This window comes from Atractosteus spatula, chromosome 6 (genome assembly GCF_055471065.1).
Source record: "Atractosteus spatula isolate fAtrSpa1 chromosome 6, fAtrSpa1.hap1, whole genome shotgun sequence".
Lineage (NCBI taxonomy): Eukaryota > Metazoa > Chordata > Actinopteri > Semionotiformes > Lepisosteidae > Atractosteus > Atractosteus spatula.
In genome coordinates, this window is record NC_142711.1 from 40,179,556 (window position 1) to 40,206,302 (window position 26,747).

General features: G+C 38.5%; 1 protein-coding gene across 6 annotated transcripts in view; it reads left to right on the top strand.

Moving 5' to 3' along the window:
- Window positions 1–8,760: 8,760 nt before the first annotated feature.
- The window catches only part of LOC148832878 (ATP-dependent 6-phosphofructokinase, platelet type-like), a 41,891-nt gene continuing 23,904 nt past the window's right edge, over window positions 8,761–26,747 (top strand). For 5 of the 6 annotated variants that reach the window (XM_088918098.1, XM_088918100.1, XM_088918102.1 and 2 more), the window contains exons 1-4: window positions 8,761–9,109; window positions 20,898–20,971; window positions 22,048–22,125; window positions 25,274–25,463. In XM_088918098.1, the coding sequence (XP_088774224.1) occupies window positions 9,022–9,109; window positions 20,898–20,971; window positions 22,048–22,125; window positions 25,274–25,463 (430 nt within the window). In that variant the 5' untranslated portion in view covers window positions 8,761–9,021. Of the gene's footprint in view, window positions 9,110–10,216; window positions 10,287–20,897; window positions 20,972–22,047; window positions 22,126–25,273; window positions 25,464–26,747 lie in introns of all 6 variants that reach the window. The other variant, XM_088918101.1, reaches the window with a different exon arrangement.

The following is a 26,747-nucleotide window of genomic DNA, read 5'->3' on the forward strand; positions in this document are numbered from 1 at the left end:
CAAATGACATCACAATTCTTGGAGACAGGAACATGGTAACAGCTGTAATTTTTACCAGTATTTAGATACTGTAAGCAGCTGTGTGCAAAATTCAGCAGTGGCAGTATTTTCAGTTCAGAGCAAAACAGAGGGGTGTGAGTCGGGAAGAATTTAAGAGTTTTAGTTTAGGAGTCTAATTGCTGTGGGATAGAAGCTTTCTTTGAACTTAGGGGTCTGGGCTTTTATCTTCTGCCTGAAGGAAGAAGAGAGAAAACTGCATTGCCGGGATGGTTTTGGTCTTTGATTATATTATTTGCTGTTCTAAGGTAGCATGTGGTGAAGATTGTCTGAAGCAATTGCCATACCATCCTTTCATGTATCCAGTGAGAATACTTTCTATGGTGCATCTGTAGATATTTGTGAGTATCTGTGGGGGCGCTGGTGTGCTCCCGTGATCTTCATCAATGGGATAGAACCAGATCAGGTTGTTGGTGATGTTAATGCCCTGAAACTTGAAGCTGCTGACCATTTCCACAGCAGTCCCATTGATGTAGACAAGGGTGTGGTCTCCTTCTTGCTTCCTGAAGTCAACAACCAGCTCCTTTGTTTTGCTGATGTTGAGGGAGAGGCTGTTGTTTTGGCACCATACCACCAGGCCCTTAACCTGTCACAAAGTGTTTTTCAGGACCCTATGCAGACGGCAGAATCTGGAGGGGAGTGAGACAAACACCGGGAAAAAGACTAGGATGGGGGCTGGAAGAAGAACAGGGGGGTGTGTCCAAGGTGCGCTGGTGCTCGGGAGGGGGGCGTGGTCCAGGACAAACAAGTCCGAAGGGGGTCCATAAGGAAATCCATGGGAAGGCAAATGTCCAGAACCAGGTGGTCCATCTGTGATGAAGACAAGACGAAGTTAAAAGCCGGAGCGGGATCTGGCGAACAGTAACGGGGCCAGGCGCTCCCAGCCCCGGACCCAGATGGTCAGGATGCCGTTGTGAAGCCTATGCTGTCGAGCCTCTCCTGGACTCGCTGGTAGGCGGGCTTCCAGGCATCCGTGTTCCAAAGCTGAGTCCAAATTGGTAGGAGCATCTGGCTTTTGTAGGAAAGGGGCTGGAACCAGAGGCAGGTGCAGGAAATCAAAGGTAAACAAGTAAGGGCTGGAGCATCCTTAAGAGGAAGGGCTTACGATTGTGACATAACCTCTTTCCTGTACTCTGTTTCATCATTATTAGTGATCAAACCTACAATGGTGCTGTCATCAGCAAACTTAAAGATGTAGTTGGAGCTGTGTCTAGCCACACAATGGTGGCTGAACAGGGAGTAGAGCAGAGGACTGAGTACACAGCCCTGGGGGGTTGCAGTGTTGAGGATCAGAGTGGAGGAGATGTTGTTGCCTATTCTCACACATTGAGGTCTGCCCATCAGGAAGTCTAGGATCCAGTCACAAAGAGAAGTTCTAAGGGCCAGGTCTGAGAGCTTGGTGACTAACTTGGATGCGATTATAATATTAAAAGCTGAACTATAATCTCTGAATAGTAGTGTGGCATAGGTGTTCCAGTATGGTGATCATTGACAGTGCTGAAGGAGGTGCCTTTCTTTGATTAAATATTAAAGCAAGACCCTGACTGTTTGATCATTAAAAATCCACAGGCAATTGTCAAGAGCAGGAATATTGGGGGTCCTGTCTAATTCTGTTCTGGACCTGTACAGTTTAGTTCTCCAAATTTTCACTTAAATTAATTTGGTGAAGAATTACTCACTTCTTTACCTTATTTGTGTATCGAGGATGTTGGCACATAGTGGCTGTAAGTGTAGTGGGTGTTGCACTTCAGTGGTAAATGAACTAATTCCTCTCCTATGTGTAAATTGCCTTGGAATCCTTTGAGATGAAATGTCCCATATACATGTACATGCAGGGAATTATTAATTGTTATATTATTAAAACAAAATTAAAAATCCCAGGGTGTTTCTTGAAAAGAGTAGGGGTGTAACCCTGGTGTCCTGGGCAAATTTCCTATGCCTCCTAATAATCCCCCTCTATGAATTGGCTACATTGCTTTTTTCTCCTCCCCCCCCACTCCGACGGCAGGCGGAGTGATGCGCTGGTTGGAGTATTCTCGGTCGCATTTAATGGCAACGTCAGCTCAAAGATTTGGTTCAAACCACCAAATGGAGATGGGTGTGCCGACAAGCAGACCCTGCTGATGCAGGATTAACGCTAGGATGAGAGAGTTGGGGTAATGGGATAACTACCCTGCAGTTACCAGGAACAATCCCTGTTCTAAGAATAGGAAAAGATATTGTATTACATTGTTTTCTGAGATGTTAACAATAAGACCCTAAATGCATGTAATGAATACTCACCATTAAAAGGGAAAAAGAATGAGGTTGTAATGACAGAAAACATCTTAAACAGAAAACAATAATGCACCAATGCACCATTAAACACATTAAGTAAAGGATGTACTGTAGCACTGAAGACTGCACAGAACATGTTAATGTGTGTTTTTACATAAAGGGCAAAGCAGTTAAATTAACCGTACTGACTGGCATAAGAATCTCTCTGAATTGAGGTTCTTGACAACACAGATAATATTCTGTACATGCTAGTGAATTTGCAATCATGATCATGCAGGAGCCCCAGAGTCCGTATACTTCTGAGTTTGTTCAGTGTATGGGGTGTTAAAATGAATTTCTTAAAATACAAATTTGTAATGTTAATGTTGTTCAAGGGATAAGTGGACCCCTTGAACTTACACTCTTCTGCTAAAAACCATAAAAAAATTTCCGTTGTTAAAATTTCCACGAGAGGCACGACAAGCCAAATCTACAACTATAAGCGTGATGAGTAGTTCCAGAGAAGAAAAACAGAGAGAGGGAGGAGCACTTGTCGGTATGTTACATTCAGTTATCGAAGTGACAGGCCACCTATAGGTCCTCTCCCAAATTAAATGTTTTGCTATTTCTTAATAGCACTATGAAACCAAGATAAATAAATCCTTTAAACGAACAAAAACTGAATTTGAGCAATTTCTTAAGGGTTAAATTCAGTAAATCCACCTATTCTAATAATGTAATGTGATAATGCTTCTTTATTAGCCCTATATAATTTCTTGCATTAGGACTTCATCTTTTCGCATACCCCAGCTTTTCTCCATGAGACACAGACACAAGGAGAGAAGCTTGGGGTCAGAGCACAGGGTCAACCACTATACAGCACCCCTGGAGCAGTTTGAGTTAAGGGCCTTGCTCAGGGGCCCAACAGAGTAGGATTCCTCTGCCAGCCACAAGATTTGAACCGGCAACTTTCCAGTCACAGGCACAAACCCTTAGCCACATAGCTACTGCTCTGCCCTAAATGCAAAGCATGTGTTTATATCTTAGAACATTCATTTCTGTTTTTATTTGCCCACTCGGCCGGCCGGCTTGTCTCTGGAGGGGCGGGGGGAGTCGCTGGCTGGCCGGCTGGGCTGACGATGCCCACCCCCCCGGTTAGCGAGCCCTCTTTCCCCACTGCAAGCAGCGGCCCCTGAGTGCGACAAGCTCGTTTGTGTGTCTCATGGAGAGCAAGCTGGGGTATGCGAAAAGACAAATTTCCTAATGCAAGAAATTGTATATGGCTAATAAAGTGATCTTCTTACAGTATGTGTAAGTGTTGCTTAACCTGTACAGCTTTCTGTTTTATTACAGGGTACTTAATATTCTTTATATATAATGTAATTTATAGAATAAAGTAACGTGCTTCAAGACGGCCCTCTGCTGGGTTGATTGAATATGACAAATTCAGGGCAGGAGCACTAATTTTGTTAGGAATACTCTGTACTGTAGCGTCATCTCCTGGACTGTCATTATTACAGCACTTCTAATACCATAACGTGGTTTATTGCTTGATGTACAGTATAATGTAGATACTCTGAGCAGCATCCACATTCTCACTCAGTATTATAGTACCACTAGAACTCCAAATAATAACAAATCATTACTATGAATAATTTAAGGCATTCGTGTTTCTTCTGTGTTGCTTGGAATGTCATCTCTCTGTGGGTCAGGGTATTTAACAGGATAAAAGTTAAAATAAGAGAAGACTGATGAATTGACTCAGTTACTGCTCAGAGTATTTACAGTATGTGAGAGGAAGTCTGTAAATTATAAAAGCAATTTATGTAGTGCGTAGTGAATATTGTGCAATACCAGAATTGCTCAGACACTGTCTCATTATTTTTGTTCCAAATGTCAAAGTAAATATGTTTTACTTTCATATTCATTTAGTAAATAGCCTAGAAAACAGAGATCGGATATTTACCACCATTTCTAAACATTTATAACACTATATATAAGTGATTATATTCTATACAGATATGTGATGTGTATCACAATATAGATGTCTGCTTTAAAAGCATATTTTAATTGATTGAATGGGTGTGCTTCAGGTTCCTCTTAACTTCTAAAGACATGCTGGCGACATTAATTGGTGTCTTTGAACTACTCCTGTGTTCTTGTGTATGTCCTTTGATAGATTGATGTCATATACAGGGTGCAAGAGTCACCCTACATCCAATGCTTCCAGGAGAGGCTCTGGTTGCTGCCGGTCTTACCAGTCATAAGCTGTTTTCTAAAAAACAGATGGATGATTAAACTGTACAGTTTGGTGCAATGTCCTTCCTCCATCTCTTGTAGATTGCTTTAAAGAGGTATTATAATTTTCCATTAGAAATTAAAACTACCATCCCTACTCTTTTAACACTTACTAGCTTTTCTGATTTAAAATGTATTTAACTTTTTAAAAATATTCTTAAAAATAAAAAAGGTTTTAAATAAAAAGGATGTGATAGGATGGCAAGCTCAGACAAGATGGCACCTCTGGGGAACTACATTCCCCAGAAGGCTGTGGGGAATGGCCTGCCACTCCTAGTCACCTGATCAATTGCTGGGAGGTAATTGGTCCGGTGATGCTTAAAGAATGGGAAGTAGAGATTTCTGAAATTCTGTCTGGTGCCTGGAAACAAAGGGTTGGTCCTCTGCAGTGTTATGAAAAATGTTTTGAGTTCTGAGAAGAGCCATGGGACGAGACTTTTTCTGGGATTTTCAAAAGGCAACAAACCTAACTATGTTTTAGCACTGCACAGTACCTTTGCTAAACTGTTGCTGAATTGATGTTGCTATTTAGGCTAGGAGCAGACATAATTGCACACTTCATTTAGTGAAAACTTTAAATGATTAGTTTAAGGACTATTAATGAAAAATAAATCAGAAGCTATGGTACAGAAAGTTTGAGCTCATTTTAGTTTACGTTAAGTTGTGAGTTCTAATTCCTGAAACTATGAGCACTGGAAAGTTTTGCAGCACATGAATATTTCAAGAAAACAGACTTAGAAGACCTGAGCAGATCCTTAGGAACAGAATATATCAAGTACAAAACTAAAGCATGTGTGCCATTATGCATTACCTTTCTGGACACAATTAATCTTAACTATGGTTACTGTAGTTTTTTAGGCAAGCCCCACCTTTACTAAAACCAATATATCTATTCCTACTTTTCTTTCCCTGTTCTCACCTGCTTATGTCTTTCATTTTATGTTACCTGAGGACACACTGTTAATAATAACATTTCACAACACGGCCATTTTAGGTTACGGAGCTGTGACCTTTAACATGTAGTGTTGTAACCAAACGCAAGAAAAGCAAATGCATGCAAACTGAGTCACAGGGCCTCCTCCTAGGATGATTCCTTAACACTGCACACATCTGTAGCCTCTAGCTACTCTTCTTTGCCATTGTCATGTACTGTACTTAGTTTATCAGCACATCAGGCGAAATGGTTGTATGTTAAGTTGCATCGAATTAGAACATACATGTATGCTAATGTTATGTTAATGGTAATGGGAGGATTGAATTTGTGTAAGGATTTGGGTTGGTAAGAGGGAAACTTTTGTATGTATTGATTGAAATTCCTTACGGTGTAGTGGTATGGTTTTTTGTTTTGTGTTTTTGTCTCGTCTTTGCAATAAAAAAAAATTGGCACATCAGGGGTTTCCTAAATGAGTCACACTCCCTCCAGAACCTGGGAAGCCATATGGTCTTTTGATTTTCATTCTACTTGAACTGCAAAGTGCTTTACTAATGTAACTGCCCATGTTCCAAAGTCTTCAGACAAATCCATTATGTTTCCCGTAGTCCCATTAATGAATCCCTGAGCTACTCCTGCACTGACATGACATGGCATGCCTGTTGTTGTCACCAGCCCTGGAGTTCCAACCTTTCATGGTGTCCTTTGCCCCTAACAGCTATTTTTTTCTTCAGAGAAGCAACTGTGTGGGAACCTCTGAGGTTGGAACTTTTGACCAACAAGTGGCAGTGTGGGAACAATTCACAAGCCAGCAAACATCATTTTAATTAAGAGGGCACCCGTAACCTTTTGAAGCAGTGGCAGAAGTGAAGGAATGTGTAAGAGGAGTTCTCAAGAGGAAAATGTCTCCACCTGTGAAGAGTATCTTCAACGGATAATTAATAAATTCACGTCGGTTTTACTTACTCTGGCATTTATTCTGCACCTGCCATGCAAAAATATTCCTTTGCCCAGGTGTCCACTTCTCTGATAAGCTGTTGAATTTCAAGGCAAAGCTTAGAGGTTCAGATTTTATATACCTATGTGTACTCCTCAACAATTCTTTTGCATATTTAATTGCAATGTATGTAAACAAGTATGACTATAGTGCAAACTAAGTATTTAGTCCGGGCAGTATGATGAGAAAACCAACTGCTGAATTATACCTGATATACCTGATGTTGTTTCTGGCACACTGTCAGCATTATGTTATGGGGCGGCATCAAATCAGCAGTACTGGACAGCTTGGGGATGATATATATAACAAAGTCCAGGTAAATCTGAGAAAACATCGTTTCAGTCTTCGTAAGACATAAAACTGGGACAAATATTCACCTTTCAAAATGAACCAAAGTACAAGACCAAAGTTACTTTGGTCTTAACAAGAAGTGGCTTAAGAAGAAGAAAGCAAATTTCCTTTATTGGCCCAGTCAAAATTTTGCCTTGGAGTTAATACAAAATGTGTGGTAAAACTTGAAAATTGCTGTCCATTCAATGATTCCTGACCAACCAGACAGTGTTTGAGCAAGTTTGCAAAGAAGAATGGCTATAAACTTGCATCATTCAAAACCTTCTTCTTTAGAAGAGCCTTAACCGGTTCTGTTCTTTCCCCCTCTGCTCCTACTGTATTCAGTACCCTCATCTACTGTCTCCTCTCATTGTATTGCAACACGACAGGTTCGGCGAGGATAGACACAGGAAACCAGGCTCTTCTTAACTGAGAACATGGCGCTTTATTAATCGGACATTCGTCCGGCACAGAAACCACAACAGATGATGAGAGTGAAAAGGACGTCAACAGGTTTCAACACACTGGGGTAAATTCCGATACACAGTTACATGGGGTATAGGGTGGTAATTGGGTACATGTATAAAAGGGGTGCAAAACCAGGGAAACTATATGAGTCAGGGTGATCTCGCGACTGTGTACACCTGTTCCACAATTAGTCAGCTGCACTGGCCAGTGGCTCTCCTAGTCCCCACCCTGGCCACCACTACTCCCTTTCCTGCCCCTTGCTGTGTTCCCCCAGCCGGGCGCTCTTCTGCCACAACGCCACGCGAGGGCGCTACAGTATATTCTCATTATGCACATCTTGTATATTATTTTATTATTGCTGTTGTCATTCTGTAAAGTTCTTAGAGAGGCCACCTTTAAAGACGCTGTATAAAATAATGTTTATAATAATAATACAAGCTCTTGTTCATCATCTCATGTGATTCAATATTACCTTACAGTATTGGATCGAGTAATGTATCCTCCACTCATCCATTTTATAGCTGCTTCTTCCAGTTCAGAATTGAAGGGGAGCAGGAGCCTATCCCCAGGAAGCAATGGGCGAAAGGCAGGGCACACCCTGGATGGAATGCCAGTCCATTGCAGGACACACACTCACACCAGGGCCAGTTTTACCAGAAGTCAGTTAACCTACAGTACCAGTATGTTTTTAGACTGTAGAAGGAAACCGAAGCACCCGGAGGAAGCCCATGCGAACACAAGGAGAACATACTGTACTGTACAAACTCCACGAAGTCAGCAACCCAGGTCCGGAAATGATCCCAGGGCTCCAGCTTGCGAGGCAGAAATTCTAACCATTGGGCTACCCCTGAAGTAATTTAAACCCAATTAGACACACTGAAAAATAAGTTTAAAATACAATACAATATTTATATGACCGAAGTGTGCATTTGTATTGTGTGCCTAAGTAATTCTAAGCTGCACCGGACACTAGAATCACTCATTCCGGTAACAGGTGTTTTGAGTACGCCGTGATGCAACGTGCATCTGCAAAGAGTATGAGGATATAATTGCACAAGGTTGATATCTGAAAATAATATGCAGCACTGTATATTTATAAAAAAAACGATGGGTTGTCACCGTTCTCGTTTCTTTCTCATTTCTCATTACTTGCATGAAGGAAACGGCAAAACTGAAATTCATCCACTGGAAAACAGTGGCGCACCGTAAGAGATCGGAAAATCTTAAATTGGTGTTTTTGAGTATGGTATTCTCAATTACTGTGTTTTGTGGTATGTCATTATTTTTAAGTTAAGAAATGCTCATTTCCTATCTTGTCCCTCCCTGCTACCTCACCTTACCACCTAATCCCACCTACAACCTGTCTGATTGGCTTCAGGGGCCAGAGGACGAAGTGTTTCCCTCGCCTATTGGCTGGCTGCGCTGCCAGTGAAGCGGAGCTCTCGGAGCTGAGCCTGCCAAGTGAAATATCTGCGGCCAGCTGGGCTGGAGACAGCGGAGGGGCAGAGAGACAGAGACACAGGAACGGGGGCGGACGGTGCTGCGGCAGTTTCATTCTCCCTTTTGACACCGGCACGCATTTTAATGCGTCATACTCTAAATATATAGACCACAACCGGTTATTATTTATAATTGTTTTTTTATGAAAATATTTATTTTTTGAAAGACTATCTCGCAGAAAGAAATGGCGCAGCCTGATAAGAAATTTTTTGAGAACCTCTCCGGTGCGGGGAAAGCCATCGGCGTACTGACGAGCGGCGGGGATGCTCAAGGTACAGTACCGCATGCGTTAACACACTGTATGCTGCGCCTGGACGAAAAGAGAAAACAGCAGAAGATATCTTTTTAAAAGTATGCCGGTACTGTAATAGGAACTGTATATTGACAGAACATTTTAAATCCTTTCTTGTTGTTAATGTATTTTTATACTTTACCGCAGCAGTATGGTGTGCTCCTGCTGACGATGTTCGCATACCAAATGTCACCTTGTGGGCTCCAGGAACCTCGATCATGATTAAATTCGCCTTTACCCATATAGTTTATACTCTGCCACACTTAAATTTTGAGTACTGCATTGCGCAGTTTTCACCCTACTCCAGTGATCACGTAGCCTACCGTCTACGCTTTTCCATCCCAGTCTGCTAGAATTAAGTGATTATGTGCTTTGCAATGTAATAAGAGTTAGGACTGTTGGCGTCATTGCAGATAGGAAGGGGTTGAGTAAAAGTGTTGAGTAAAAATATTTATTACTTAGACAATTTAAGCGAATGGGAACGCTGGGTGTATGCATTTATGAGTAAAGTAGTTAAGACAACTGCAACTGCTACCAAAATGAAACCCCTTTTTTAAATCAGGAAGTTCGGCACGCTGCTAAAGCGACATTCCTTATAAGATACAATTTTTCGATATGTTAATCAACAATGTAAAAATAATGTATTGCTTCCCTTTTGAGAGTTAGAAAGGAATATAATAGCTTTTGGAGTCCCAGGTTATTAAAATCATTGTTATACAGTTGATGTGTAAATCAGCGCGTTACCGTAATTTCTATAATACATTTCAGTACAAGGATGTGCGTACGTGAGGATTTGCAAGTCATTGCAGATTCTGCCACTATGCGTCACAGATGTGGAAACACAGCATCACTCTGAGCATGAATATGACTTGAACTGAAAAGATTATTCATTTGTGTGGCACACGCAGGATTTCCCCAAGAATGGGGCGCATGCACCAGAAAACAGAAAAATGTGACCGGGAGAGAAGTGAAAACTGAAGGTGGTTTAAGAGGGCTTGTTGGGACTGTGAAATGCCTATTTAAGGACCGGCACGAACCTGTGGGATTAAACATGTCAGTAATCCTCTTCCTTTTTACTTTTGTGCAGGGTCACTCGATCCCCCTGTAGAGAAGTTGAACGAAAGATGATCCGCAAAAAAGGTTTCCTTATGTAACAAGTGCGTCTTTGAACAGACAATCTAAAATCTATTTGTTCTCCAAACTGTGGACTATAATTCGTTGTAGGGAACATATAAATAGTAACGAAGGGCACATTAATGTATATGTATTATTTCGTGCAGGTAGTTTAGTGATGTTTTAGTCCACTTGCCTCTTAAAGATGTCATCAGTTTAATTGCACAGAATATGTACAACAGAGTATTATACTCATGCTGTTATTCAGGTCAATAGAGATTACAGTTTCAAATCAAACCCAGAGGTGAATGTGTAAGGTCAGTTACTTGATGAATACATTGCCCTGCTTTACCCACATCCATGAAAACATGACCTTTAACCTTTCCAGCTTTTAGGATTCAATATCACTGACTATATAAGTACATGGAGTTGGGTAGCAGAAGACAGGGTGTTGCTCGTATTAGCAGCTTTGAGGCTCCGGGGACAGTCTTGAAAAGGAATGAGCATTTTGTTCAATGGCTTTTTCATCCCCCCACCCTGCAAAGGTGAACTCAAGGGCAACTGTCAAGCACTAATTTACACAGTGAATGAAGCTTGTCTTTAACAGATGGATAAGGGTCTCACCTGCCCTTCATTATGCTTAGTCTTTAATTTCTTTTTTTAATGGGATCTAATTTTGAACAGTGTGCTTTCTTGGGAATATTTGGAATTAATGGATGAGTCTGGAAGTTTCTCGATTGACTACCAGTGACAGGCTGCCCTCAGATTCTTTTTTGTGGATTAACATATGCTCATAAACCTAAATGAAAAATCAAAAACTAAAAAAATGTAGTCCAATTTATGTTATATATGGCATCTAATATTATACTACTGATACAGAAGTTCTGCATTCTTATAAAATTACACTCACAAATAATGTTTTCTTTTCCAGTCATTTAGGCACAACATGCCATTTTCTATGTGGCTTATTGTTGCAAAAAATCATTTTTTTAATTCTTTCTATTTCAAGCATGGTCTAAAACACCAATTAACAGTTTGCTACTAAATGTGTTTTTTACCACACAAAAACTAAAATTTGCAATGTTTAAACACAGGCAGGGTATATCAATACAAATACTCTTAGCATTTTGTAGGTAAAGTGTTGTATAATATGATATTGTGTAAATGTTAAGAGTGGTGTTGTGAAACCTTGGTGATTCATAGTGTGAAGAAAAGCTATCACGTCAGAGCTCAACAGATTGTTTCATTGTGTAGCAGTTACACCAAAATGTGTATACAGTACCTTCCAAAGATGCCACTCTTCCTGAAACAAATAGAAGGATGCAATACTGTTTAACTCAGTAATTGTTTTTCCTTAAAATAATCAAGAAGTAAAATGGATGTAACAAAAAGGATATGCATTTTATCCCCAAGTACTACATGGACATCAGTGTATCACTGGCATTGCCACAGTTTGTGGAGTTCTTAATCAGTGTTAGATATCATGGTTACCCCCAAAAAGTATTACTGGAAGACTGGTATAAAAATAAACACACTTTAATCCCTGCAGTTAGAAGTTTCAGAAAACCTCCTGGGAGGCACATTTAAAAAAAAAAATGCATATCCTTCCTTTTATGTCTGAAGGTAATGCTGATTGAGTAACACTGAGGTTTTGTTTTAGAAATCTAGACACATTTTAATCAAGACATTTTCAGGCCTTTTCGCTTTTTTGTAATGTATTTGAAATAAATGGTTCTGTTTGTAAAATAAAAAGGTCCTTCATCTTAAAACTCTCAAAACAAGATAGTAGTTTTTAACCATTAACTGGTGTATACTGTATATATACTGTATATGTCATGGTGGAGATCTCTGTATTAATGGTAAGTTGTAAAGAATAGTAATATTATAAATGCCTTGTTAAATTCACCTTGAGGTGGAAGCCATGTGTTTGGTTATCACACACTAGACATATGGGCAAAATAAAATGTTCAGCTATTTCCAGTAATAACATTTTGAAGAAACCTGTTTTCCATCCTAATTGTTGATAAAGGAAAAAAAGTTTCAAGGTGATTGTGATGTATTATATATTAATATTTCAGTTTTTCTGAAATAGAATTACTGATGTCTATGCATAATTACACACATACAGAGGTGCATACACTCCGGTTTCCTCCCACAGTCCAAAAGCATACTGGTAGCTTAATTGGCGTCTTGGAAAATTAGCCTTAGTGTGAGTGTGTGTTTGTGTGAGTCTCCTCTGATGGACTGGCACCCCATCCAGGGTGTATCCCACCTGGTGTCCGTTACTTTCCTAGTTAGGTTTTGGCTTCCCTGTGACCCTGAAGCAGTTAGAAAATGGATGGATATATGATAGATAACTCCTTCTATTATTGTGTTCAAATATATGGAAAGTGCCAAATACCATCTCAATAAATTATTATCCCATGTAATTGTATTCCAATCGCTTCAACGCTTCATAGCTTGGCTCTGCTTTTTCTTGATTCTTTGGCCTTACCACTGTATCCATTTCGGTTTTCATTAGCCCTTGTTACAGTAACTGCTCTTAGGGCCACCTACTCACTTAATAATTAGCATCCTTTGAAAAAGAAGTTGTATTTTTTTCAGAGCTGATGTGGTTTTCGCATTATGGCTTGTTTATTTTTGGTCAAAGAAAGTTGCTACAGAAAACGTAGTTGCAGTTCCTACGTACAAGTCTCTTTTAATTTGTGTTAGAATAAAACAAGCAGAGAATGAATTATCTTTTAAACTGGCCTATGTCATTAGACTTTACAGACACTCGATTCCCTATAAAGAAATGCTGTAATCAAATTATATTCAGGAGTTTTTATATTTTTTCCACTGAAATCTTTGAGTATACTCTTTTTTCGTAAAGATAACTATGTTGAAATCCGTTAAATGACTTTTATCTTTAGTAATTATTATACTTAAAAGTGCTAACTTATTTTTACCGTGTCTTTTTTAACTTTTTAATTTTTTCTTGCTGAATTGTACTGTACATCTAAAATGGAATGAGCTAATGTCATAAGAAACATTAACTTAGAATATGTAGGAACAACACAGAAAATAATAATGGATTTACAGTGCTCTCTTCCTCAAAGAGGTGAAATTTGCAATAGTAATAGTGCACTACTAAAAATACTGAAGTAGTTTAGTTCCGTTTGTCCTCTGCTAAATTACCATTGATGTTTTTCCTGTCATTCCTACTGTAACTCATATTCTGACATGTAACATGTAACATTGTCACAGAAAAGGGCCTCAGTCACCTTCCTTATAAAAACTATTTGGCCTGAATTGTGATTTCTTTTTAAAAAAATTGAGTTTAAAAAAGTTTGTTTACCACACCAATTTTAAAGTCTCCTGTTGTCAATCAGATACTGTAGGTGGATACACATACAACACATGCCAGTGCATGAAGGAAGGCTACGTGCACCTTTCAGGACCATGGGTTGTTCCGCCAGCTGCTTTTTTACACTGATTGGCCTGGCCTTTGCACTGTGAGCAGCATACAGCCCATAGCATCGAATGTCAGGCTGGTATTGTTACTGACCAAAGCCCACCTGCTCTCGGTAGTGCTCAGCCAATTGTCCAGCTCAGTTAAACCGACAACTGTTTGCCAAAAAAGTATTTTAGGATTTTCAACAGGTTCACTTTAAACTAAGTTATATAGTTTTCTCTCCTTATTGTATTGAACATCAGTACCATATAAGACAAAGTTTATCATAGAATAGAATTAAGTCATTTACTAATGTGGTCCTTCTTTTACATCTACACTGTTAATCACAGCATCCTCCTTTAAATCATTGAAGATTTAATTGGTGTTACAGACACTGCTTTTTCTTGGCTTGAGTCATATTTGTGCAGTAGGACACAGTTTGCATATCTTGGTTATTTTATTTTTCCCACAACAACTGGTATGCATCATTGTATCAAGTCCTTTTTCACTCACTATATTATATGCGTGTTACTTTTAGACTAGATACTGTACATCAGTAATATGACATTGGTTATCACTTTGTACTGTATGTGAATTACACACGTATTTGTCACACCTGTGTCAGATACTGTACCACTGGCTGAGTACTTTTGCTTACAACATGCTATCAAAACTGAAAATCTTGGATTTAACAGTATTTTCTTCAAATATACTTAAAAACAGGTTTAATGTTAGTTGGTCCTAAGCAGCAGATTTTAAAATTTAAATGTCTTAGGTTAATAATCGTAAAATTGCTCCCATTGGTTTCTTTGAAATTTGAAATATTTTAATTTTGCTTTGGCTTGAACATTATATTATAAACTGTTAGAACATCCTTTTTAAGCTAAACTGATAAGTCAAACCATGCTTAACTGTTTTCAACAAACGTGAATGTTTTTATTTTTTTGCTTGCTGACATCTAAACAAATCAATTAAAAGCCCCAGCTCGTACAAAACAGTGTTTCACATGTTTACTCAAATTCTTTGTCAAGTAATGTTGTTCTTTTGTTTCTGCCTTCTACACTACACATGACCTGTGAAGTATAATGTGGGTTTTAAGATTTTACTTTACATTGAATTCTGAACCTAAAAATATTCTAAAACTCGACTAAAGACCTACAGTATTCCACAAAAAGGCAGCCCGAGATTTTTGCCTTTCCTTTTGATATTATACTCTTATACAGTAGTCTAGATTTTCATTTATGTTTATTTTTTATCAATAAAGAGGATATTTATGGTCATTTACTTTATGTACATTTATACTCTGAGCACTGTTTGCTTTTAAACTTAGAGCATTTTGAGCTGTATATTGTTATACTTGTAATTCTATTCTAGACTATAGTTAGGATAGCATTATAACCGGTAGAAGATTTTTCTTATAATAATGCTGAATAATTTTAATATACAGTCACTTTAAGCTCTTCTCCTCCTTCTTATTGTTATAGTTTGGGACTGCTATCTAGTCAGATCTGTGAATATAACATCTGACATTCTTCTTCATGCATCACTGAATTTAGCTCCCAGATAAGTTATTTCAGCGTGGAGGTATAAAAGAATGTCTGTGTTTTGTTAGGACATTTTCCATTAACTTGAGGGGGAGCAGGATCTGTGGTCCTTATTAAAAGGTAGCTCATTGAAGCAACATTGTATAGTATCTATACAAACTTCTGTACCTTGTCAACAGAGCCTATACTGTATGTGAATTTTGCATGTTTCAAGTAATTAATTCAGCCAACATTAACGATTGCTTGTGCAGCTTATGTTTGCCTGTGGCCAGACAGTATGAATGGTTATGCTGATCTTCTGTAATCTGTTTCCTGGAGCCCATAATCTCTGTGTTATAAGAGGAGAGTAGAATACAAGTTTTAATTCAGGGGCTACAGAGTGTTTTTACTGTAGATGTTTTGGTTTTGTGTTTCTAGTCTTGGTATGCTTTTGAGTTTTTCGATCCAGTTTCCCTGTGACGAGCAGCAGGGTGGCGAAGCAGACAACACCGTGCCTGTGGAAAGGTTTCATGTTCTCTCTTTTACTGCTCTGGGTGTTCCCACCTCCCAGAAACATACTGCCTTGTTTTGATTGGTAGCTCTAAATTGTCTTTTTTTCCATGACATTTTCATGGATTGCTGCCACATCCAGGGGGGAGCAGTGAGGAGATCTCAGCAGCACTTTGCGTTCTTGAGTAAACTTGTATGCCTGCGGCCCTCAACAGGATAAGTGACCTACTGATAATTTTTGGACATCTTTTGGACATCTTTTAGCACAGAACTATAATTTGTGTTTTTTATACAGTACAACCTAACCTAGGTTTTACTTTTCTTTTTTGCTTTGTTTGAGCTGTTTGGTGAATTTTCATAAACCGAAAATAATCGAGAGAGTGGGTGTTATGTAAGAAAGGCCAATTGAATCATCATACTTTTCTATAATTCCTTTGCAAGTTTGAATGTTATATCAACTTAAAGATTCCAGTAGATACTATTGCTACCATAATATCTGCATTACTGGTGATCATAGAAGTGTTTCAGAGTAGAGAGCGTATGCTATATGCCAGTACGGTTTATCTTTGTTTTGAGAAACATGTTGAAGTTAAAAATATCATGTCTTACTGTTGCTACATTAATATAAATTATTATATTAATTGGTCCGTTTGTTTCATACACTGAAGAGTATATTATTGTTACTCAACTTTATATCTTCCCCAATATTTGAATTTTTAAATCCTTTAGTAAAGTATGTTGTGATAATACAAAAACAACATGCAACGTTTATTTTTATGATGACTAATTTTTTGTATGGGAAGTATTGTCATTTATTTATTAAGCTATGGCAGTGTTCTGCAAGGCACAAGTGCTCGTTACCTTACCAGATTTTAAAAATAAATATTGTTTCTTAAACTAGCTTATTTAAGTTAATCCCTTGTTTAGAAGCTTCCTAAACAGCCTGCCATTGACTACTGATTTAAATAATTATCTCTTTGAGATGACAACCTTATGTTTGGCTTTTTTTTGTGAATAGTTGTAAGGAAGGATTAAATTAAATAAAGTAGCCTCTTTGGTATCTCATATTTCATATTATATATATATGACATATTTAATCTTTGAAGCGCTGTTGTCAGGTTAGGCACTGCACTGCTCATGTTCTCTTTTATATGCACAGGCACACAAAAACCCTGTTTTTCCCTCTGTTGAGATATTGTTATTGTTGAGTTATCATAAATGAATGAATTTAAACAACTGTATAACTAAAAGCTGTATTTTCTCACTAACTAGTCCAGAGTGAAAAAAGAACATTTCTGGGATGGCTTTGTTTCAATACTTTTTGTGGGATACTGAAAGAAATTCAGTATTTAAAGAAGTCAACAAATATTAATCAGTATTGCTTAGTTCAGAATTTCTTATTGCAGACTCAAGAAAAATACATTTATTTTCTTTATTACCAAATTTGCCACCTTATTTGTATGATACCTGGAAAGCATTTCACTCACTGGTCTATGTCTACTGTTTCTTCCGCAATGATGTTTCTGTAGATAAACAGTGGGAGGAAGGTTAAATTCACTAACCAAGGCTGAAGAATTGATTATTTTTCTTCCTCTTCTTTACATAATGTCAAGACATGTCCTGAGGCCTGCAACACAATCATTTCAGCTCTGCTCTTTGTAGACAATGTTTATTATGGGTTGTTTACTGTTTTGGTTTCTTATTGTAATTATTTTTCCATTGCTGTACACCTATTGTTTCTCTATTCAGAAATCAAAATTAGGCTGCTTAGGAATATACTTTAGGGTAAACTATTATAAAAGAGAAGTAACACACATTTACAGTAACATGTTTTCTCAACAAATGTGACACTGTACTTCATGTCTAGTAAGCTTCCATTGTCTTTTAACTCTGACATCTCTCACAGAAGAACTGACTAATCATTTAACGCTGTATCAGATACTGTATATAAACTAAAACAAATATCACATTAAGTGGGTCAAACCTAACCACTTTCTAAAAAATTACTTTATTTCATGTGTGAAAATTCATGCATTCTACAGCTGCCAGTTGCTACAGTAACAATCAGAAAGAAAATTCCTTCCAGAACAAGTCACAGTGAATTTAAGTCAATGAGACGCACTTAGAATTATGCGTGAAATGTATTGATTTGTATTGATTGGTATGGTGCTGAATTGAGGCAATGCCATTTGTTTTAGGTCAATGGTCTTGCTATTTTGGTATCCCCTATAGCCAGCATTGTATTAATTGCTCTTGCTGCATTGCATCAACAGTAGGTGTTTGTTACTCCATGATAAGGTATCGGTTGATTGCTGAGTCTATGCTTTGAGGTGGTGCAAAAGCGAGCCAAAAAGAACATTGATTTATTGTGCTTGTGAAAACGAGGTTCTGACATTCTTATTGTAGGGGCTTGAGCTCCCAAGATGTTTTATGAGAAGAGTAGAAAAATACAGGAACATTGTGGATTCAGTGACTGTGAGTTTGTCAGAGCATTCTCTGGTCTTATAACAAAAAAAGGCATTTGACTTTTCCGCTGATCTCTTTATCTCGGAGCTTCAGTTTATACTGTATAGCGAAGGAGACACTGGTATCATTGAGGCTCATTGCACTGTCATATATGTCTTACTGTATGCTGCTTCTAGATTTACTCTGTGAAGATGTTTTGTGAATGGGTTGAATGGGGTGAATGGGAGTGATATTGAAATTGATAGAGTAGTAATTGAACTGTGCCACTGAATGTACTTACAGTATCCTGTGCTCACAGTTTTAAAGATTGTGCAGATGAAAGTTTTTACAGCAATCCCTATTCTTGGTGAAACATTTGCTTTTTAATCTCTTTGCCTTTTACATTTAAAACCTGATCATGGGTATTGTTGTATTCTTGTTCTCTTGTAACCAAGTAACAGTAACAGAAAAGCATGTAGCCTTTCAGTCCGTTATGCAATGTTTTCAATCTTGGGAAACAGCCCAGAAGTTGAGGTTTTTTCCTTCTTTGCTTTTTTTTTGTTCTCGTGACTGTAGGAGGCGGTTGCTTGTCTCGCCATATTTTATTGTCCTATTAATGTGGAAAAATCAGAAAAATTTTAAGTGAGAAGTGAAACTTCCATACAGAGTCTGACATTTGCCTTTTCTCCAGAAAAGCAAGTGTTAATTTAATTGTCTCGTTGTTCTGTGTGGGTGGGGAAAATGGTTATTTACCATACATGGCAGTTTGTGGTGCTGAGTATCTCTGGCTGGTAAGATACACTGTAGTACACACAGGAAGAGCAGGAAATTGGCAGCAGATGGATGTTTTTGTTGCAATGGCTGACTAACTGAGACCAGGAACCAATAGCTAATTGTTTTAATTTAAAAACATTGCTTTCTCTTGCCACCTCCCAAGGGATGTTTTATTTATTTGAAGGGAATGTCAAATGATGAATTAATGATGAGAATTGAGGAGTTATTTTTTCCTTTATTCCTCCACACAGTGTAAATTTTAGTTTTTGCAATCCGGCTGGTTGTAATAATGGTTACTTTGTAAACTGTTAATTACAGTACAGCCAGAAAAGTGCATGCTCCTGTTCCTGTTTTACTGAAAAGCAAATCAAAAGTAATACTCCAAAAGCTGGAATAATTTCTCTGAAACAGTATAATCCTCTGCGATATGATTTTAAAAGTTAATGTTTTTAGAAGATTAAAATGTTTGAATTTTTTAAATTGTTGCTTGCCATAATGAGAACATGCAGTATACAGTGATTGTCAGCTTGCTGATGTTATTAAAACCGGCTTAAGGCTCCACTGGTTTATTGCCTCTGAGTATTTACATAAAGTGATTCATACTGTGAGTGGACCAAGGTCTGCCTAAGGCGTAGTGTAGCCTGTCCTTGAATAAACTTTTAAAAAATGTCTGTGTTGTTGCCGAATTTTTTGCCCTGAAATTTAAAAACTTTCTTTAACAGGAAGACAGATTGTACACAGAATCAAAAGCACAAAGCAACACTAAGCTTCAGCATGGATAGTTTCTGCAGCAAAAAAAAAGTTTTTAAGTTTCAAAAATGAAATATATTTTCAGTATGTTAGTTTCTGATTGCCTTTTATAGTTGATTTGTCATTTCATTTTCTCTCATTCCTGGTAAGGGTCGGACCACCCCAGACCCTATCCAGGGAGCCTAGGGTGAAAGGAGGGACTGCAGGCTGGATGGGATGCCAGTCTATCACAGGGCCTTATAGTTCATAGTTAGTTTCCTTTTCCTCACTAATAGGAAGGCAGACAAGTAGAAACAAGATATATCCCCTTCTAGACTTACAAATGCAACAAGTGGTTCTTATTTCAGTAGTCTCACAAAACCAACTTGTGTTGTCATGGTGGAATACCCCAAAAATCCGGACTTTGTTCATATCTTAGAAGCATAGTTTCTGTGTTACACTGTACAGCAACATATGATAAGTATAAGTTTTTCACATATTTCATATTTTGTTCAGATTTAGTGATTTCAGTTGTGCATTGTCTTGTACAATACTTTTTCAACAAAACTGTTTGCTGCGTTTTCAGTGTAAATAAAAAAGTAATGCTTTAAATAATGAATAGTGAATAGCTGTTTTTAGTGGCTTGTATTTTAAATACATCCATTCGTTATTAGGAAGCTGATTATTCCTAACAGAGGTACAGCAGCAGCCGCCTGTTCCTGGATGCCTTAGGCACGTGGTGGGACTACATCCTGGACATGAGTCCTGTTCATCCCAGGTCACACACACGAGCGCACAGGCCAATCTAGGGACACGGAGGCTTGTTTTTGTTAGGTTGGTACTAGGAGGGAACTGGGGAACCTAGAGGAAAGCCAAGCTAGGATGGGGACAGGGCAAACAAACTCCAGAGACATGGAGATGGAGACAGGTCCAGAATTGAACCTTGGACCCGAGACTCCATGCCTCTATGCCACCCATAAATACATCCATGTGCATGAAATTTTATATTTTGTTACTGGGACTTGTGATTTTAATCAGGTTTCTATAGTTTCTTTTAGAAGACAGATTTGTTCAGATATTCATGTAGGGAATTTTCTTCTTTCTTTCAGCCCTCCTGTTTATTAGCATAAAAAAACAGTGGCCTTGAGTATAATCATATTAATTAAAAACAATCTGTGCAGGACCAAACTTTTGTTGCCATTTGTAAAGCTTCCTTCCTTCTATTGTTTGTAATTTTACAGGTATGAATGCTGCTGTTCGAGCTGTAGTACGCATGGGAATATATGTTGGAGCTAAGGTGTATTTTATTCATGAGGTGAGTATACAGTGAAAATAGAAATAAAAGAGACTTACAGTATGTTAAGTTAATATAGATGAAATGTGTCTTGGAGACACTATATTTATACAGTATATAATTCAGAATTTGCATAGCTTTGGTTCTATTTGAGCTTTTCCGGTACTTATTTCTTTAGGTATTGTAGATTTCCAAATAGCAAAGTGTTTTAGAATGTTGTGAGTATACAAATACAAACAGTATTGGTGCATTGTATTACATTTTTTCCTTCAATAGCTATATAGTTGTTTGTACAGTTGTATAGTAAACATTTTGCTATACTGCTAAAAAGTTAGTCTCATGTATTTTTCCACATTTTTTCATTAGATATTTTTAAGCAATTTAAATTTTTATTTTTGTGTGTTAATTTAACAGTTGTCTTAAAGGGGAACTGCAATGCTATTTTTATTTTTGTTTTGGGGTTAGAAAGAATCGGCTGAGTGCCAGTGAGTGCATTGGTAAGTGCATTTCACACCACAATGAAAGTAAAATGTCCACAGTAACATGTAAAACCTCCAATTTAAACAAAGAATAGACTACATTTCCAGGTATGCTCCGACAATATTCTGCGATTCAGAATGAAACATCCGGTGACTTGAAGTGACCCCGGTATATTGTAAACAGGAAGGCTTGTGAATAATCCAATAGAAATATTGCTCTCAACTTCAAGAGTTGTTAACTCTGCATGCAGATCACATTGGAACATTTCTGCACAACCTGTAGTTATTTGCTCATACATCGCATTACATTAGTGATTACAGTGACTAGTGAGCAGGAAGGGCTGCTTCACATTGCAGTTTTGCGCAGACTCACATTCTTGCTTATGGCAAGACCAATGGTTTCTGACAAAATGGAGACCATACAGTTTTTCAAATATTTAATAACCGGTCTGAGAAATTGGGACTGCAGTTCCCCCTTAATTTGACTTGGATAGAGCTTTATTGGAAATGTAAAGATACTTTTTCACCCATCAGTAATTCCCAGTGTTGGAGTGAGTGCAGTGACTAGTCAGCACAAGGCAATGTCATATTGTCTGACTGTTGTATTTCTGTCTTTAGGGTTACCAGGGGATGGTAGATGGGGGAGACAACATTGAGGAGGCAAGCTGGGAGAGTGTCTCAAGTATGCTGCAGGTGGTAAGTAGAAAAATAAATAAACCTGTCTCATATTAAACATTACTTTCACAAATGAAATGCTGAAATAAAGTTAATCTATTTTTTTTAATGAGAGCTGCCTGCACTCACTTTTTTCATTCTTAGTGTTGAGTCGTTTTGTCCATAAGACTTTTGAGAAATGACCATAGATAATTCTTAGAAAATTGTATCTTCTGGAGATGCATCTCTTCATCAAATGTCTCATTTCTGTTTTCTGTGAATGGGAGCTTGAATGATGTTACAAGCACTGGGTGCAAATACAGATTTGTGTTGCTGCACACAGAAGACATGAATCAAATATAACAGATTTTATGTTATGAAGAAAAATATCAACAGCAGAAGTATCCAATGTGGACAGGAACTGTTGAAACCCTTGGATTCATACTGTATACAGATCATATCCTAGACAGAGTCCTGCTGCTCAGGTGAGACATGGCCCTGTTGGTGACTGGGAATACTGATCATACAGTAACTTTCAGGGTTTGGGGCAATGCTGTCACTATGCATGTCTCTTTAAAGATTCTCTCTAAATTTAGTTTAGTTTATATGAAAAAACAATCTAGTTTTCTGACAGCCTTTCAGATTTTTTGTTTTTCTATAATAAAGCTGGCGGTACAGTGGCAGGGTGGTCAGAAGTGTTACCTCACATTCCTGGGTTTTGATTCTGGCTTGGGTGTCTGTCCATGTAAAATTCACAGGTTCTCCTCATGTTTGCATGGGCTTTCTCCAGGTGTTCTCATTTTCCCTCATTCGAAAAGAAATGCTGGATAGGTGTCTAGAAATTGTTATTCACTTTGTGAGGCTGCAATGGACAGATGTCCTGCCCAGAGGGAGAGTAGTTGTGTGCTCTCAGTTCCACCTCACTTCCCTTGGTGCTGGAATAGGATCTGGTTTGTCCTGATGCTCACAAGGATAAGTGGTTTACTGATAATAGGTGGATGATAAAAAGTCTAAATCAGTATATTGGATCACTCATATTGGGTATTGGACACCTGAGCTTCTTGTTTACTGCTCTGAAACATAACTCTTCTTATATGAAGGGCAGTTTTATCTTCTTATTTAAATTATTTAAAAAAAAACGAGTAGGGGGCACAGTGCTGCAGTGGTTAACATTGCTACCTCACTGTGTTGGCGCTTGGGTTCTGTTCCGGAGTTTGTACTGTACGTTCTTCTCGTGTTCACGATAGTTTTTGCTGCGTGGTCTGAGATTTTAGAAGACCTACCACAGTTCAAAGACATACTGGTAGCTTAATTGCCTTCTGGAAAAAAAAATTGCCTGGGTGTGAGTGTGTGCATGTCTGTGTCTGCCTGCTCTGTCTACTGTGTCTACATCTACTGTGATGGACTGGTGTTCTGCCCATGGCATATCCCACCTTGTTCCTTGCTGCTTGACGGGATAAGCTCTGGCTTGCCTGTAACCCTGAATTGAATGAAGCAGTTAGAAAATTCATGGATAGCTAGATAATAACTTGGAAAAACTTGGCATTTATGTCAAATTAAAATTAGATTAGTATCTTTTGAAATCATAGTTTCTGTAGCTTACAAGTAAAGTGCTGATAGGAGTAGCTGCTGTATATGTATTCTGCAGGTCCAGAAGCTGCGGTTCTAAGGAACTATGATGACTCATTGCTAAACCAGAGAGAACTGAGACTTTTTGTTTGTTCATGCTAAAAAATTATATCTATGTCTGGTTGAAATTTGAACTGGAATAGAAGAATAGAAAAGTAGAATAGAAAAACTAAATACGTGCTGCATGAATAACCAAATAATTGAACACAAATATGAAAGCAATAAATTAACTGACAGCCCCACTTTTTACTAGATGGTATTCTGTAATATGAACTTTGCAGTAGTGGTTTGGCAGTCTTATCTGTTGATGGTCTGTATCTAAGTATCAAGTGGTAACTCACTGCGTTTGAAGCTTTGTACTACAGTGTATGTACAAATAACAATTCACTTAGAATTAACAGGCCTGCACATGCTATGTCTGCTTTTAACAGTACAAAAAGTTTTTTCATAGGGTGCGTAATGGTGGCTTCATACATTTGAGCACTTTTTAAAATTAATAATAAGTAATTAGAATTTGTTGCTGAGCAGCTCATGTTCCTGTACATAAAGGTTAATTAGCAGTGTCATTGTCAGTGTAACTTGAATCCTTATCTCTGGCAGTTTATTAAACTTTAAAAAACTCTAACATTTGAATCTCTGTACAGTATCTCTTTATTATTTTGTCATTTTGAGACAATTCCACTTATTTTGTGTGTGGGTTTGTACTTTTATTATCCCTACCTTATGCTTTGTGCACAAGCCCAATACAGTCATGTTTTTAATTCCGTTTGTAATTCTCATGTAACTATAAATCCATCCATCCATTTTCTAAGTGCTTATTCCAATTTAGGGTTGCGAGGCAGCTGGAGACTATCCTGGCAAGGAACAAGTGTAAAGCAGGATACACCCAGGACGGGATGCCAGTCCATCACAGGGCAGACACACACAGAGACATAGACAACACACATTCACACTAGGGAAGATTTTCACAGAACCCAATTAACCTAACAGTATGGGTTTGGACTTTGGAAGGATACCAGAGCACCCAGAGGAGACCCATACGAACGCGGGGAGAACATACAAACTCCACACAGATAGAACCCCAGGTCTGGAATTGAACCTAGGGACCCAGAGTGCAGAAAGGCAGCAATGCTAACCACTGCGCCTCTGTGCCTTGTAATTAGAAATCAGTTTTTAAGCATGTTTTTTATGTTAATGTGAGGAAGCCTAAAGTACTATATATAAACTGTAATGTTAATACAACTGCTATAAAGGTCTGTCACTGAATGTCTAGTAAAAAAATCCATATAAAAAAATAACATTTTATGTATACTCAAATACTGTACATTCACTCTTTTTATAGTTTGGAATGTGTTATGTTAATGGATGTATTATTGTGACAACTTGAATGCTAGAATGATTGATTTATCACAGCAGGATAGTCACAAGCTCCTCTTAATGAAAAAATTGAGATTTCATTGTTATTCAAAGAGCATTTGGACTTCAAATCTAAATTGGAAGTGGTGTTAATGGAGAAGCCTGGTCAGTAGCAGTGAGCAGCGTGCGTCCGGTCTCTTCTCAGGGCGGCACGGTCATCGGCAGTGCCCGCTGCAAAGAGTTCCGTTCCCGCGAGGGCCGCCTGAAGGCCGCCCACAACCTGGTGCGGCGCGGGATCACCAACCTGTGTGTGATCGGAGGGGACGGCAGCCTGACTGGAGCCAACCTGTTCCGCGAGGAGTGGAGCGGCCTGCTGGAGGAGCTCGTCCAGCAGGGTGCGTGGCACGAGTGACTGAGGGCCGAGGGCCGCGGCTGAACAGCGAGAGCAGCAGCAGCCCCGTGGCTTGTGGACAGCGCCGCTCATCTAGCGGATATTCCACTTGAGCCCTCGTTTACCTCGTCGACACCTGTACTGAGTCATAGTGTGTCTAACCGGAGTGCTTCAAAAATGCTTTGGTAGAGCTTTTGCTGGAAACATTTTGTCTAGAGGAGGAGCTTTCGATAATGTTCAAACCATAGATTCCCCCCACAAAATAATTATAAAGACATATTATGTATGTTATACAATACGTATCTGTATGCATTACGTATCTGTATACAGTATATATATATATAAAATTGACTGATTTGATTGATTGATAATTGATTTTTTCAGTGAAGAAATATTTCAGTAATGTATTCAGTAAGTTTCTGTCTTAGTCCATACAAGCTAGGTTATATACTACTGGAGTCCTTTTCCAGGATGTATTCCCAAACTTGACCCCTATTCTTCTGGGATAGGATGTCAGTTGCCTATCAGAAATAAACAACTTTCTATAGATGGATCCAAAGGTTAATCAAAATAAACTAGTTTCTTTTAACAGTCAGTTCAAAGTCAGCAGACCTTTTTTCTTTCAAATTAGCATTGCATAGCTTAAGCTGCATTGTAAGATTGGCCTTTAGGCCTTGCAGCATTTCTGCTGCTAAGCAACTCTTGGCGACAGCATTCCTGGCTGGTAGCTATTGCTGGGCAGGGGGACAGAATATTCCACAAGCAGTTGGAGGCTGAGCAGGAGGAGGTGAATCCAAAATGTTCAGCTCTACTGACTACGAGAGTTGGTTTTAAATATCCTTCCTTGCAATTCATTGGATGTGTTTGTCCTCTGTGTTGTTCTGACACCCACTGGGGGATGGGGTGCTGCAACAGGATCTTTAAAATAGGTGGGTCGAGGAAAACACAAACACAGTTGCTGTAAGGTGCAAACCAGTACTATTATTTACACTGCAGAGAAAAAATAATCCAAAACTACCACAAAAAAGTTTAGCTCCTCCTTGGGTTGTTTACCCACTTCTTTAAAGTCCCTCTCTACCAATACTGCTTACTTCTGGGTACTTAAGCTGCTTATCCTTTTCAAACTTTGTCTCTCAAAAAATATCTTAACCAAAATTTAGTTTCTCTTTGAAACTCTTTCACAGTCCTTCTCTGAGACTTGAAACTCATGGTTTTCTGTAGCTTCCACAGTGACTTGGTTGGTCACTTTCTTCTCGCACTGTCCATTTGCACACAGAGGATCTGTCTT